Raw genomic sequence first — 13,880 nt, forward strand, 5'->3', positions numbered from 1 at the left:
CTTATGTACGGACTGGAGAGACCAAGGGATAGAGCATGGACTGAACTGGGCAAATCAAACGAGAAGTCAGGTAAAGCTGCCTGCAGGTGACACTCAGAACATCGGCCTCTCCAGACACTTAGAAACCAGCATGTGCCACTCTAGGGATGCTCTCCAACTTACATTTCACTACATTAGAGCTGTCCACAGAGTGACCTAAGGAAGCTTCTGTTTCAAAGAGAGCTCTTTTAAACTGTTGTCATTTGATAAAAATGTAAACCAATCGAATGATTACAGTAACAGGTGCTTCAACAAATCCCTTTAAGGCTTTATCTCTGGGAGAAGGCCAGATTCAACTCTAGGTTGTAGAAAAAGGAGATCGGTGTTTTATGTCAGAGGAACAGGAAAGGTGAGAGTGAGAAAAGAGCCCACTCATTGACTCGTGCGACCTTCCTTCCCAAAGGCTTTATATCTAAGGAACAGGGCACCAAAGGCAGACATAGTAAGTCAGCTTCCAGCTATTTCTTCCTGTTCCTTAGAATCCTTTCAGAATCCCCATCAGATTTTACTTGCTTGTAAAAATGACTTTTACACCAACACGACTCCACCAAATACTATCTTTAAACATCACATAATTTCATAGGCATATGGAATATTTATTATACAGTCATTGGGAAACTGAGGCAGAGAATGTCCTGATCTAATAGTTCTTGACTAAGCTAACTATGAGGTTAACGCAGTGGCAGGCACTGCTACCCCAGCTCCCTGGAGGCTACCTAAGGTAGGAAGATCACATACTTGGCCAGACTGACTGGCCAAGTCACCAACATAGTGTCTTAGAATTGTTTTAGGGTTGGGGATTTAGCTCAGCGGTAGAGCGCTTGCCTAGCGAGCGCAAGGCCCTGGGTTCAGTCCCCAGCTCCGAAAAAAAGAAAAAAAAAAAAAAGAATTGTTTTAAAGTTGTATGGTAGACTACTTGCCCTGCATATATAAGGCCATGGGCTTGATTTCAGCACTGCTTGAAAAAGAAATAAAAAGGTAAAGAAAAGAAGGAAAAACTGCACACAATTGCCAGTGGTCAGGTCTAGACACTGCCCAGTTCTGCACCAACTCAACAACAATAACAACAAAGCAACCAAAGACGGAACCCAGTAAGCGCCCCACCAGCACAGAGCCCTGAGTTTGCGCATCAGCAATAAAAACAAACAAGAAAAACCTACTCTACTAAGCATAACATGCTGATAGGAAACTGTAACAATGACACTGAACATATGCCCAGCTATTCATCCACGTCATCAGTCTGCAAGCAGCATACACAGTCCTTGCATTGCTAGATCTAGAAAGCTGTCTACGCAGCGATGAGCACTCAGGCACCAGACTCTGCAAGAACACGCTCATCGGCCTCTTGGTGATCTGAGCACGACAGTGACTTGCACAGAAGCTGCATCCCGCATTTAACAAAAGTTTTTTCTAAGGCAGACTCACTCCATTACACACTGTGACAGCAAGGCACGGTTCTCAGCTGCAAAGTATCTTGACAATTCAATGTCATCTTTTTAAATTTTAAACAATATATAGCAGATATATGGTGTCAAAATCTCAACTGATTTTGTTTTGCCTTTCTGTGATGATTAATGTCATTAAAACAAACCCTTTTCCACATAAGGGCTGGTGAGATGGCTCAGAGGGCAAACGATCTCACTACCCAGTCTGACAACTGAAGTTCAACCCTAGGACCCCTAGGACCCACATGATAGAAGGACAGAAGCAACTCCCAAAGTTGTCCTCTGCCTCCACATGCCCTCTATGGCACTCGCTGGCATTTACAAGAAGCAAGCAAACAAATGTAAACGTTAACAACGAACACTTGCTACACATTCCTTTGTCCATTTGACTGTCATTTGCTCATATCTCTCCTGGCTTTTTAAATGACGTCTTGTTATTTTTATACATTGGGTAAAAACTCTGTGATGTAAGCACACATTTTCAGCTTGAAGCACGCTGTGCCACAGTGATATTCTGTTTCATGTTCTAACACTTTGAGCTGGTTTGCTGGAATAGCCTCTTGCTATGTTACAAACAGGCTAGCTTGAAAAGCACAATCCGGGGCTGGGGATTTAGCTCAGTGGTAGAGCGCTTACCTAGGAAGCGCAAGGCCCTGGGTTCGGTCCCCAGCTCCGAAAAAAAGAACCAAAAAAAAAAAAAAAAAAGAAAGAAAAGCACAATCCTCCTGCCTCATCCTTCTATGTGTACTACAATATCTACCATTGTCTTTTTTTGAGACAGGATCTCTCTGTGTAGCCGACTATCCTTGGCTATGCACACCAGACTGGCCTTGATCTTCGCCTCACCTCTCCTGCTGAGATTAACGAGTATCTCCAGCATCTAACATGTCTTCAAGGGCAGATGCTGCTGATTCTCCATCATTTATTCCTTTACCCTGTGATTTCCATTGACATACCTGCACTCACATGTTTAACCAAACACTTCTTAATTGCTGCTAGCTCTTGCTAGGCATTCCAAAGGCCTATTTAGGGATGGAACAGCGTTTGGCCATTGCTAAGCTTTACCCCACCTGCAGAAGCATGAACACATGATGGACAGGCAAGCATTTGTGGGAGCTTATGACTGACAGGTGGGTTTCTGATGGTCTATTGTACTGTTCTACAACCTGGTTCGTCCGTTGAGGAAGGTTTCAGATCATAATCACATAACCATTGATCGCAGGCAATCTGTACCACATTCAAAGGCACTGCCAAAGTGTTTTATACAGACTATTTTTCATCAAATTTGTCTAGGTTTCCAAGACATGCTAAACTAAAAATCACCTAAAATACATCAGAAACTACTTAGAAAGTAATTTAAGGTTTTTAGATTTGCTGGATTCCTCTTTATACAAATTATTTTATAAAGAACTATTAGATAATCACATTGAAATCAATTTGAAAATCAGAGATAGCATTCACGGGTCACAAATTTAAAGTCATCTCTACTGACTGCACTAATTCTGCTAAGTCATGAAGGAAGCGTTGAAAGAATGAAGTCACACTAATCTGACCAGGCGGTGCTTAGGGCCTGCCATGTAAACTTCGAGTCTAAGCGCCCAGCAGAGCAGCTTCGCGCATGCCGTCGCCAGCTTACACAGGTGTTATCAGTGCTTCCTTAAGTTTCTAGAGCTGAACAACAAACAACATAACCCCCACCCTCTTCAATCTCCCCCCCAAACTCCTACCCATCACCAAGGTTCTACCTCATTGGCCCCTCACGGCCAGGGGAAATAAGTTTCTGGAATCCAGAGTAAAAACTCAGGAACGCATTTTCCTACAGAAAGAAATATAAATTGTGATCTAAAATGCTGAGTGTTAAGGTTCAGCTGCACTTTATACAGGCTTTTGTGAACTAAAGCCTAAATAACCCAACAATTCAAAATAGCATTTCTATGAGAAAATGCATTCCAGGTTTAGGAGAATTAACATATCCCCATGGTAGGTTGGTGACTGTGTATTGCCACCAAGCATAACTAACCTCTGACTAAATTGACAAAAAATTAAGTCACGTGTTGCTATACAATGACTACTCATTCTATGAGTATCAGTTCAATAGCTTTTATTTTCTCAATTCACTGAAAGTCTGTAGAAATACTTACATTTAACATTTCAAAGTCATTGCTTTCTAAGCCCTGCGCGAGAAGGACTGGAAAGCTGTTTGTCTGCAAAAGGTCATCCTTCTTTCCTCTTCTATCTAGATCCATGGCACCAAGGCGCTCCTCGATGGTAGCCTATAGAATGCAAATGTGGCTAAGTTAGCCAGACAAGGACTAAACACCTCCTGCACAGAGAGACATTCTCAACACCGCAGTACTGTGCAAGAAAAGTGAAAAAAGGGGTTGGGGATTTAGCTCAGTGGTAGAGCGCTTGCCTAGGAAGCGCAAGGCTCTGGGTTCAGTCCCCAGCTCCGAAAAAAAGAACCAACAAAAAAAAAAAAAAAAAAAAAAAGTGAAAAAAGTTCCCACCGTCTCACAAAAAACAACTACCTAAGAGCCACATTGGGGACTGAAGAGATAGCTCAGCAGTTAAACTGCTCTCCCAAGGACCCCAGCTCGATCGCCAGCACTCACATGGCAACTCCTAACTATCATTAAAGCACTAGTTTCAATGATTCTGATGCCCTCCTCTGGCCTCTGCAGGCACTGCACACAGCATGCAGATGCACTTGTAGGCAAAACACCTATACAAATAAAATTTTAAAGAATTTTACTTAAAAAAAAAAAAAAAAGACAAGAGAGGCACATGCCCTGAATATATAGATCACAAGTCCTCTGGGGGAGATTAAAAAAAGGAAGGGACCTGGCATCTTACTACTAAGGTATAAGCAAAGAGCTATCACCATGTAAGCATTCCCTAACACAGCTATCCCTCACAACTCCATCAACTCAAGGTTGTCGCAAACAGAGTTGGGCTGGCAAGATGGCTCAGGCAGGTAAGGCAAAGAAGCCACCAAACCCACCAACCTGACGTAATTCCCAGAGCCCATGAGGTGGAAGAAGAGAAAAATTATGCCAGGTTGTTCTCAACCTCAACACACATGGCAGGCAGGCAGAACACACTTACACTTACACACTTACACACTTACACACTTACACACACACACACACACACACACACACACAGAATAATCAACTTTTAAAACGCCAAAGTTTATATAGCCCTGTAAGTAACCATGACCATCACTGTACTAGAGCAACGGCCATAGAACCAGCCAGGGTTGCTCAGACAGCCAAGAGAAGAGGCATCATGGGAACTCAGCAATATGCGAAACCCAATGAAAGTCATCACAGCAAACCCTGACTTATATCTATTCAATTATCTGCCCAGCTATGAGGAATGATAAAATCTGCTTTCAGTTAAAAGACCGGAGAATAGCAGTAAACTCTGCAGGTCTCTTGAAAACCAGCTCTGGCTCGGCCTACCACACCCCACAATTTCTCAACCCTCCAACCCGAGCAAGCGGTCACTACCTCTTTACCGCCCAGTTTCCTCTTGTTCTCCGCCTCTTTGGGCTGGGCAGGCAGCAGCTTGATTGGAGCATGATGTCCAGGAACCCCAGGCACCAAGACTTTTGCTTCGGAATTCATTACCGGTGTTTTCACCTGCCACAGACAGTACCAGGGTGTGGGAAAGATGTAACTTAGTTCTTGTGCTTCCTACTAACAGAAGCAAGCAGCCCCCAAAGGCCTTTGCATCAGACAGTGCAAATGCAATGTACTCACCACAACTGAAGTTCAAGGCAAACTTGTTAACTCAACATTGGCAAATAAACTTAAAATACTGCTTAAAAGCCCCTGGTTTTAAAGTTTACAAGATCTCATTTAGAGTACAAACCAAGAAAAAAAAAAAATAAAGCCTACCAAATACTGTGTGATTTTTTAAAAATGTTCAAGTTATACATCTTACAACCTCCAGAATTAAATCTTTGCCAACCATGCTCAGACAGCCAAGAGAAAGGTGTCATCTCTGAAACTCAGCCAGACGCGAAACCGTGTGGATATCATCACAGCAGGAGTTGGCTTCCTTCCCATGTCATACCAACAGGTATCTTCATGTCTACAGCAATCACACTCAGAGCAGACTGCCACAATGACAGTCCAAGTGGCAAGGACTCCAGCACTACTGTGGATTGATATTCCCTGAAACATTTTGCTAACCACAGCTGTGTTCTATCAAGCTTGGATAAGCAATCCTGAAATCTGCTAATCACATTCAATCCTACACAGTTCCCCGTCCAGACCACCATGTACCACACCAATAGCACAGCGGGGTAGCTTTGCAATGCCTATGTCTACATGCAGTCCCACACTTCTAAGACAGAGGCATAAAGAGGAGAGCAGTAGACAATACAAGAGACAGGTACGGTAGTGCACACACCTGTAACCCCAACACTGAGCCTGAAGAATCACGAGTTTTAATCTAGACCAAATACCAAAACTAACTCAGAAGACAGAAGAAAAAAATAAATGAAGTCAATCGAATCCAGCAGCACTCACTATATTCAACTCAATTTAACCAATCTATTATTTTTAACATAAAACCTATGATGTACTCACCTTGGTTATAGCAGTTTCTACTGTTGGAGCCCAGCAATTTGAAATGTCTCTTTCCAAACATATATGAGTATCTTTGGAGTTCAAAGCCTGGACAAAGTTTTTCAAAGGGAGTCGGAAGGAAAAGAGAAGACTGTCAAACCAAGCAGTCACCATGGCGCTGCTTTCACAGAGCACGCGGCCAGTCGGCCAGTCAGCACTGGGACACGGCAGCCAAGCAGAAGCATGGCGTGAAGGCCCTGGTACAGTGCTCACATCCCTGCTTATGGACCACTTGAACCTGCACATCAGTTTATAGCTTTCATTTACACAAGAAGGTATCCAGATCAAACCACTGAGTCCTACCCTAACAAGTCTGTCCTACAAGCAAGCTGAGGATGGCACTGCTTACTAAACTAACAAGCTGTTCTGAGAGGGATCTGTATGTCTAGGCACGATGCTCAATGAGGGAACAGGAGCCACATGAAAATTACTTAAGTCCCAGAAAGTTCTATGTGGGCATAATGTTACTGTACACTATATGAATACTATTCTTGTATTATTCAAATGCCAATCCCCCCCCCCCAACCCCATCAATAAAAGCTGGTCCACCAATGCTGAGCAGGAGAGAGAATACGGCTGGACTTCCAATAAATCTTATAGTCTCTGTCTCATTTGGGAGCTAGTCAGGATCACTTTTAAAACACCACGTGCCTGGAAAGTTAGTATCTGTAAAATCCAAAGACAGACAACAGAGGCTACTATTGGAAGGGAGCGCACCGCCAGCAGGTGGGTTTCCAGCACCATCTTATCCTCGTTTAATTAGACTGTATGTATGTATACAGTCAATTGTTCACAGTATTTCTTGGATTGACAGACACCTGAAATCCCAACACCCAGAGGCAGAAGCAGTAGAGCCCCTTCCACACTCATGGCCAGCCAGGGTTACTAACAAGAGCCTGTGTCAGAGGTACAGAGGTTTAGCATGAATGAGGCTCTCTGAGTTTGACTCTTAGCATTATAAGAAAACAGAATGTTCTGTAATAAACTCAAGAGAGCTTAGCTGGCTCCCTAGGAGCCTTACTAACTAAAACATTATAAAATCAAACTTAAGCACTTACTGGACAAGACTAAGGACTTGCAAGTCTTTACAGAATATTCTGTAGTATAAAAATGTCAGGGCACTTCCAGTAGCTTTCTACTCAGAGAATACAATGGATGCCACTAAGGGCCACCAGTAAGCATTGCATTTTCTGTATTAAGAGCAGAACTCGGGGTTGGGGATTTAGCTCAGTGGTAGAGCGCTTGCCTAGCAAGCACAAGGCCCTGGGTTCGGTCCCCAGCTCTGGAAAAAAAAAAGAAAGAGCAGAACTCAACCTGAGTCACTCACGCTGACCCCCAGGTCAAAAACAGTATGCAGTAGAAGTAAGAACTAGGACTATTTTAGAGTTAGTTATATAGGAAACATCAGATTCCTTAGAACAAAATAACAAGAGGAAGAGGTAGCACTCAATATTTGTTGGGTAAAGAAAAATGAAAAAAATTCTGAAAAATAAAACCAACCCCTGAAAGTTTTCTAATTAGAGGAGAATGTTACTTTTCTCTAAGTATTCCAATGAGGAACCAAAATAACCTGTTTGGAAATCTGCATTGTTGTATCTGAGGCAGCATCTACTTACCAGTCGCTCGATGGTAGGTTGAAACCAACTGCCATACACAAGCAGTAAGGACATTTTGTCTAAGCAAAAGCCAGCAGCTAGAATAGGGATGGGCTTTGGTGTTGCCTTCTTGCCCTTTCCAGGTGTTGCCACCTGAATTGTGCAATTTGAAGTCAAGGGCTTTTTGCAGTGTCTAGGAGTAAAGGGAAAGTAAGATTAGAGAATCAAGTCACAACACAAAACCCTGCCCTCATCTCCACAGCACAAGTGGCCAAAAAACTCACAAGTCTCTTTCAAACCTTCACATGCTACCAACACTAGCCCTCAAACTATTTCGCCCCCCTGTCCCATACTGTCAGACACCAAGACAAAGCCAAATGAGCTCCCACCGTTCTGAATGTCAGGCGTCATACTCGCACCCTAACACAGCTACCCTCAAAGCCTCACGTCTGATAATCCAGCTAAGAACTGATCGCACCCCTCCAGTCTTCTCTGGGCACTGCCCTGTGCTGGCTCACATACTCAGGTTGCAGAGCCTTCTGACTCTGGAATGAGGCCCTTCGCTGCACCCCAACCACCCCCTTTCCCCCGATGCACCAGCCTTACCACCCCACTTCTTCCCCAAAAGCCCTCAGTATTTAGCATCTCAGCTCTAAGTCACCTTTCCAACTGCTTTCTGGTACTCTAACTCGTCCTTTGCCTCTGTTTAAATTATTTTTAACATCTTGGACAGAATAACTCTCTTGAACCTTACTTAGGTCACAAATCCTCTGCCTAAAACTCTTCCAAGGGGGAGGGAGAGATGGCTTAGCAGGCAAGAGCACTGGCTACTCTTTTAGGACTCAGGTTTGATTCCCAGACTCTACATGGCAACTCAAAAGTTCCAAGGGATCCAACACCTTCATCTGGCCCCAGTGTACGCCAGACATGCAAGTGACACCCATACACGCATGGAGGCAAACACCCACATCTGTAAAATAATTAGAACAAAACAAACAAACAAACAAACAAACAGACTTCAATGGCCCACCTGTGCCAAAGAGAACCGTGACAATCTTCAGCAGCACTACCTACCGACTGGAAAGCATTCCCGGCACACCCTGCGAGCCAAATCCTCAATACTACACATGAAATGCTATTCTTTAAGAGAGCTAACTGTAAGGAGACACAAACTTCCTGAGCTTTTATTTCTAACCCTTCTTGGTATGCCAGAGACCAAGCCCTGGCACTGTGTATTCTAGACAAGATCCTTGCCCTCCAGAATGTTCTACAGTAAGTGCACCCTTCTTTCCTAGTTCTACCTACTCCTTGGAATCAGGAAAACAGAACAGGGACACTTCACTGAGTGACATACCTACAAACACAGGCAAATAAACCACCCTGGAAGATAAAACGAGTCCCAGATCACACTGGCCCACAAGCAAGTCCCTCCCAAATTTTCATTACTATCACCAATATTCACTATATATACCCATGGAGAGGCACTCTCTTAACCACAAAGAAATAGCATGGCCTATCACCCCAAACTGCTCTCACAACAATCTAAAAGGACGAGAAGGAATGCAATACAGAGCATGAGGTGGGATTATAACCAGAGGAGCATAGAAACAAGCGATTCTAAGTGTAAGACCTCTTACTTACCCATTTAATACGTGTTCAAACAGATGAACTTGACCATCTCTGCAAACAACAGCTAACTTGACAGGCTGAAAGAAAAGCATGGCTGGTTAATTCCGGTCAGTTATATAGCCAGTCTTCAGTTTAGCTCATGAAAACTGAACTCTTGTCCTGCCTCCTTAGTAACCAGGATAACAAAAACAGCAACACATGCAAAAACCATTATCCAGGACCAGCTAGATAGCTCAGCCAACAGGTAAAGACATTTATTTATCATACAAGGACAGCAACCTCAGTTTGGTCGACTAGAATTTATATAAAAATGGAGAACTGACTACAGAGCTGACCTCTGACCATGCAGATGCATACAAGCAAACAAGCCTGGGAAGGTGGATAGTCCTGGCTATCCTAGAACTATCGTAGAGCAGGCTAGCCTCTTCTGCCTCTGGATGGCTGTGATTAAAAGGGTGCACCATCAGGGGTTGGAGATTTAGCTCAGTGATAGAGCGCTTGCCTAGCAAGCGCAAGGCCCTGGTTCGGTCCCCAGCTCCGAAAAAAAAGAAAGAAGAAAAAAAAGGGTGCACCATCACATCGGCATACACAATTCGTCAACGAAATCTGTCTCTCTCACAACTTAACTGTTCTTGTGAAGACTGTAAAATAATGTTAGCCCAAAAAGGTGGCACAGGCACAAAGCAGCCTCCAAAGTAAACAAGAAAGAGAATGTCTCAATGACCCTGGAATGCCCCAGCCGCAGCAGCCAGGATGATGAAAACACGGCTTCGCACCCATGAAGGAGGGAGGGCCCACTGGCTCCCCCATTGTGTCGGCTCCTATAGCCCCCTGGTCTGGGGCTCCCACCCATGTTTGTGCAGAGGACTGAACTTAAGTTCTGAAAAGCTTTCTTAATATTTAGTACTGCCAACATCTTGCCATTTGTATTCTAAGTTATGGCTAGTACAAGAATTCAGAGAATGCCCAACCCACTAGGCAACACCGAGTACGGCAGTGCAGTGACCCCAGGGCACAGGAAGCCTCTGGGATGAGACCTCAGGACGTAAGGATGCTCCTAAAGAAACGACAGTCACCAAGGAAAGGCCATCCTCACATCACCACACTTAATGCTTCCCTCTTCTACAGCCCTAACAGATACATCTAACCCCAAACTACTGACAACCAACCAGTGTTCCCTAGATCAGAATCAAGGCTTTATTTTGGACCTTTTGACTAATTAGTAATTACTACTTAAAATTTATGTGAGAGTTAGACTTTGATTTCTTGATCCACTATTCAGTTTAGTATGTAAATGTTTTTAAAGAGCCTGTAAGAGCTAGGAGTAGGTTCAGTCAGCTAAGTGCCTGCCGCACAAGTGTAAGGACCTGAGTTCAGTCCTAATGCCTACATAAAAACCAAGTGTAAGGACCGGAGTTCAGTCCTAACACCCACATAAAAACCAAGTGTAAGGACCTGAGTTCAATCTAGTACCCAGGTATAAGCAGTAATGGTGGCATGTGCTTTTTAATCCCAGCACTAGAGAGGAAGAGACAAAGATGACCCTGGGGGCTCGCTGGCCATCCAGCTAACCTAATTACCCAGCTCACATTCTGTTGTTACTCTCTAATATCCACATTTGAGATGTGAATTATTAAAACAGCATTCAGCAAGGGCGTTAGGTGCGGGTGAGGGATAGCTCAGTCTGGCAGTTTGCTAGCATGAACAGAATCTTAAGTTCAATCCTAAATCCCTACAACCAGACATGTGGTATATATCGTTAACCCTTGCAATTACAAATAGAGGCAGGAGAATGAGATGTCCAAGATCATTACCATTAGCAACAGTGATTGAAGAAAGCCTGCAGTAGGTGAGGCCCTACCTCAAGGAAAACAGAACAGCAACCCTGAAGATGACAATTTACCTCGGCATTCTGGTACCTGCCTATAATCCTGGAGTCTGGGAGACTGAGGCAAGAGATTACCATGAATTCAAGGCCAGCCTGAGGTACACAGGAGCTATCAGGCTGAGCTGGGGATATGCAGGAAGACTGTCTCAGGCTGGAGCAAGGTCTCAGACGATACAAACGCTGACAAGATTTCTGAGATCAAATCCCCAGGATCTACATAAAAACCCACACAGGATCGCATGCGCACATGTGACCCAAGCACTGGGAAGGGGAAGGGAGCAGACAGGAGGACCTCATTGACTTGCTCATCACCACCCTAGCTCCAAGGTCAAAAGATTAAACTCCTGGGCTGGAGAGATGGCTCAGCGGTTAAGAGCACTGACTGCTCTTCCAGAGGTCCTGAGTTCAAATCCCAGCAACCACATGGTGGCTCACAACCATCTGTAATGGGATCTGATGTCCTCTTCTGGTGTGTCTGAAGACAGCTACAGTGTACTTAGATATAATAGATAAATCTTTTAAAAAAAGATTATAATCCACCTCAAAAGATTAGGTAACAGTGACAGCAGGATACCCAATATCCATGTATGCATGGGCACATGTACCTACACAGACAGACAGACAGACAGACAGACAGACAGACAGACAGACAGACACACACACACACACACACACACACACACACACACACACACACACACGGAGAGACACCTACACAAATACCATCTTTTTAGAAGTTCAGTAACTTAAAGGAAAAAAAAAATGTGTGTGACCTGAGTGCATGTGCACGGATGCAGGGCCAAAGCTGTTAGGTGTCTTCTTCAATTGCTCCCTGATTCATCTATTAGGGCAAGATCCCTTGGTGAATCTTTACTTCCCAAATGCTAGGAATACTAGCAGCTACCACACCTGCACAGCTCTGACCTGAGTTTTGGAGATCTGCATAGCCACAATTTATGCACTCTTCAGTCCCATAACTTCTGTAGAACCTCAAATAAATTCTCACACCAAGCCACTTACCTCTTCTTTGTTTTCTGACAAGGTCAAGTCAATATAGACTGGCTCATCTGTGACTGTAAAAGACATCACTGCACTCTTCTCTTTGTTCTCTGACCGGACCTGCCTAGATAGCGAAAGCAACCATTAAGTGAGAGGGCAGACTGCTGAGAACAACTAAGTAGGTGTATGCACCTAGTGCATGCTCTGTCCACACAAGCTGGAACCAGGGGGCAGGTTCTCTGGAACTAGAGCTACAGCCCGGTAGCTCTGTAAGAGGAGCAGGTATCCTAACTGCTGAACCAACTCTCAGCCACAGAGATTTTTTTTAACGCACCTAAGAGTGTGTGTGTGTGTGTGTGTGTGTGTGTGTGTGTGTGCGCACTCACACTAGCACAACTGTGTTCAACTAACTTTTTTCACACAAGCATAATTGTGTTTGACTAACTTTTTAAGTGTGAATTCACGGATATGTATTTGTTTATGGGTTTGGTTTTTGGTTTGTTTTTTATTCTTGAGACAGAGTTTCTGTACTTAATTAGCCCTGGCTGTTCTAACTTGCTCTATAGACCGCATCTGCCTGTTCCTCACTTGTGTGGCAGCTACCACAACTCTTTTTTGTTGTTGTTAAAAGATTTACTTACTATATATAAGTACACTGTAGCTGTCTTCAGACACACCAGAAGAGGGCATCAGATCTCATTACAGATGGTTGTGAGCCACCATATGGTTGCTGGGGTTTGAACTCAGGACCTCTGGAAGAGCAGTCAGTGCTCCTAACCACAGAGCCATCTCTCCAGCCCTACCGCAACTCTTTAAAGTGGTATCTGGAGAACAAACTCAGGCCCTATGCTTGCATAGCAAGCACTTATAATCTACACTATCTTCCCAGGCTCAATCTGTACACTTGTACACTTTAAGCTCTACATCAATAGAACTAGGTACAAATTAAATGATGAAGAAAAAGTTAACATATGACTTAAAAGTATGCTTAAAGGGCTGGAGTAATAGCTCAATGTTAATAGTATTTGCTGCTCTTCCAAAGAACCTAGATTTAACTTGAAGCACTCTCATGATGGCTCAGAACTGTCTAGAGGTACAATGCAAGGAGATCTGACACCCTCTTTAGACTCTGAGGACACTAGGTACACAGGCAAGAGACCTACATGTAGGCAAAACACCCATTCACATAAAATAAAAGAAAGATCAGGGATGGAGAGATGGCTCAACACTGGCTGCTCTTCCAGAGGACCAGGTTCAATTCCCAGCACCCACAACTCACAGTGCTATACATAAAAACCACATGAGGACACTGGGCAGCTCACAACAGTCTATAATTCCAGTCCCAAGGGATTTGACATCCTCACAAAGATATGCATGCAAGGAAAACACCAAAGCACATAAAATTTTCTTAAGAGGAGTATTTGAATTTATTTCCTACTAAATCTTATTTTTAGTCCAGAAAAAAATTAACTTATATGCAGTAAATGTACAGACACTTTAACTTATAAATATGTTCTTGTGAAAATTATATTTCAAAAATGTTAAAATTACATAAAAAAGCACTCTTAAATTCTTAATAAGGTACATTCTAACTCAAACTTATTCTGTCAATGTAAGTCTGACAATCAATACAATAAACCAACTTATC

The 13,880-nt window shown here is 43.5% G+C and overlaps 1 protein-coding gene and 2 non-coding genes across 3 annotated transcripts in view; all 3 read right to left on the reverse strand.

Annotated features, from left to right (window-relative positions):
- Wdr43 (WD repeat domain 43) overlaps positions 1-13,880 on the reverse strand; it is a 39,342-nt gene that overhangs the window by 10,411 nt on the left and 15,051 nt on the right. The window contains exons 6-11 of the mRNA NM_001037791.2: positions 12,254-12,356; positions 9,358-9,422; positions 7,738-7,909; positions 6,083-6,169; positions 4,997-5,128; positions 3,626-3,757 (exon numbers count right to left, since the gene is read on the reverse strand). Coding sequence (NP_001032880.2) covers positions 3,626-3,757; positions 4,997-5,128; positions 6,083-6,169; positions 7,738-7,909; positions 9,358-9,422; positions 12,254-12,356 — 691 coding nt within the window. The remainder of the gene's footprint in view (positions 1-3,625; positions 3,758-4,996; positions 5,129-6,082; positions 6,170-7,737; positions 7,910-9,357; positions 9,423-12,253; positions 12,357-13,880) is intronic.
- Positions 4,744-4,819, reverse strand: Snord53b (small nucleolar RNA, C/D box 53B). Its single transcript, XR_015623589.1, has one exon. It is a non-coding gene; the product is annotated as a small nucleolar RNA SNORD53/SNORD92 (small nucleolar RNA).
- Snord53 (small nucleolar RNA, C/D box 53) lies at positions 5,461-5,538 on the reverse strand. Its single transcript, XR_015623588.1, has one exon. It is a non-coding gene; the product is annotated as a small nucleolar RNA SNORD53/SNORD92 (small nucleolar RNA).

This window comes from Rattus norvegicus, chromosome 6 (assembly GCF_021556685.1).
Source record: "Rattus norvegicus strain SHRSP/BbbUtx chromosome 6, alternate assembly SHRSP_T2T, whole genome shotgun sequence".
NCBI lineage: Eukaryota > Metazoa > Chordata > Mammalia > Rodentia > Muridae > Rattus > Rattus norvegicus.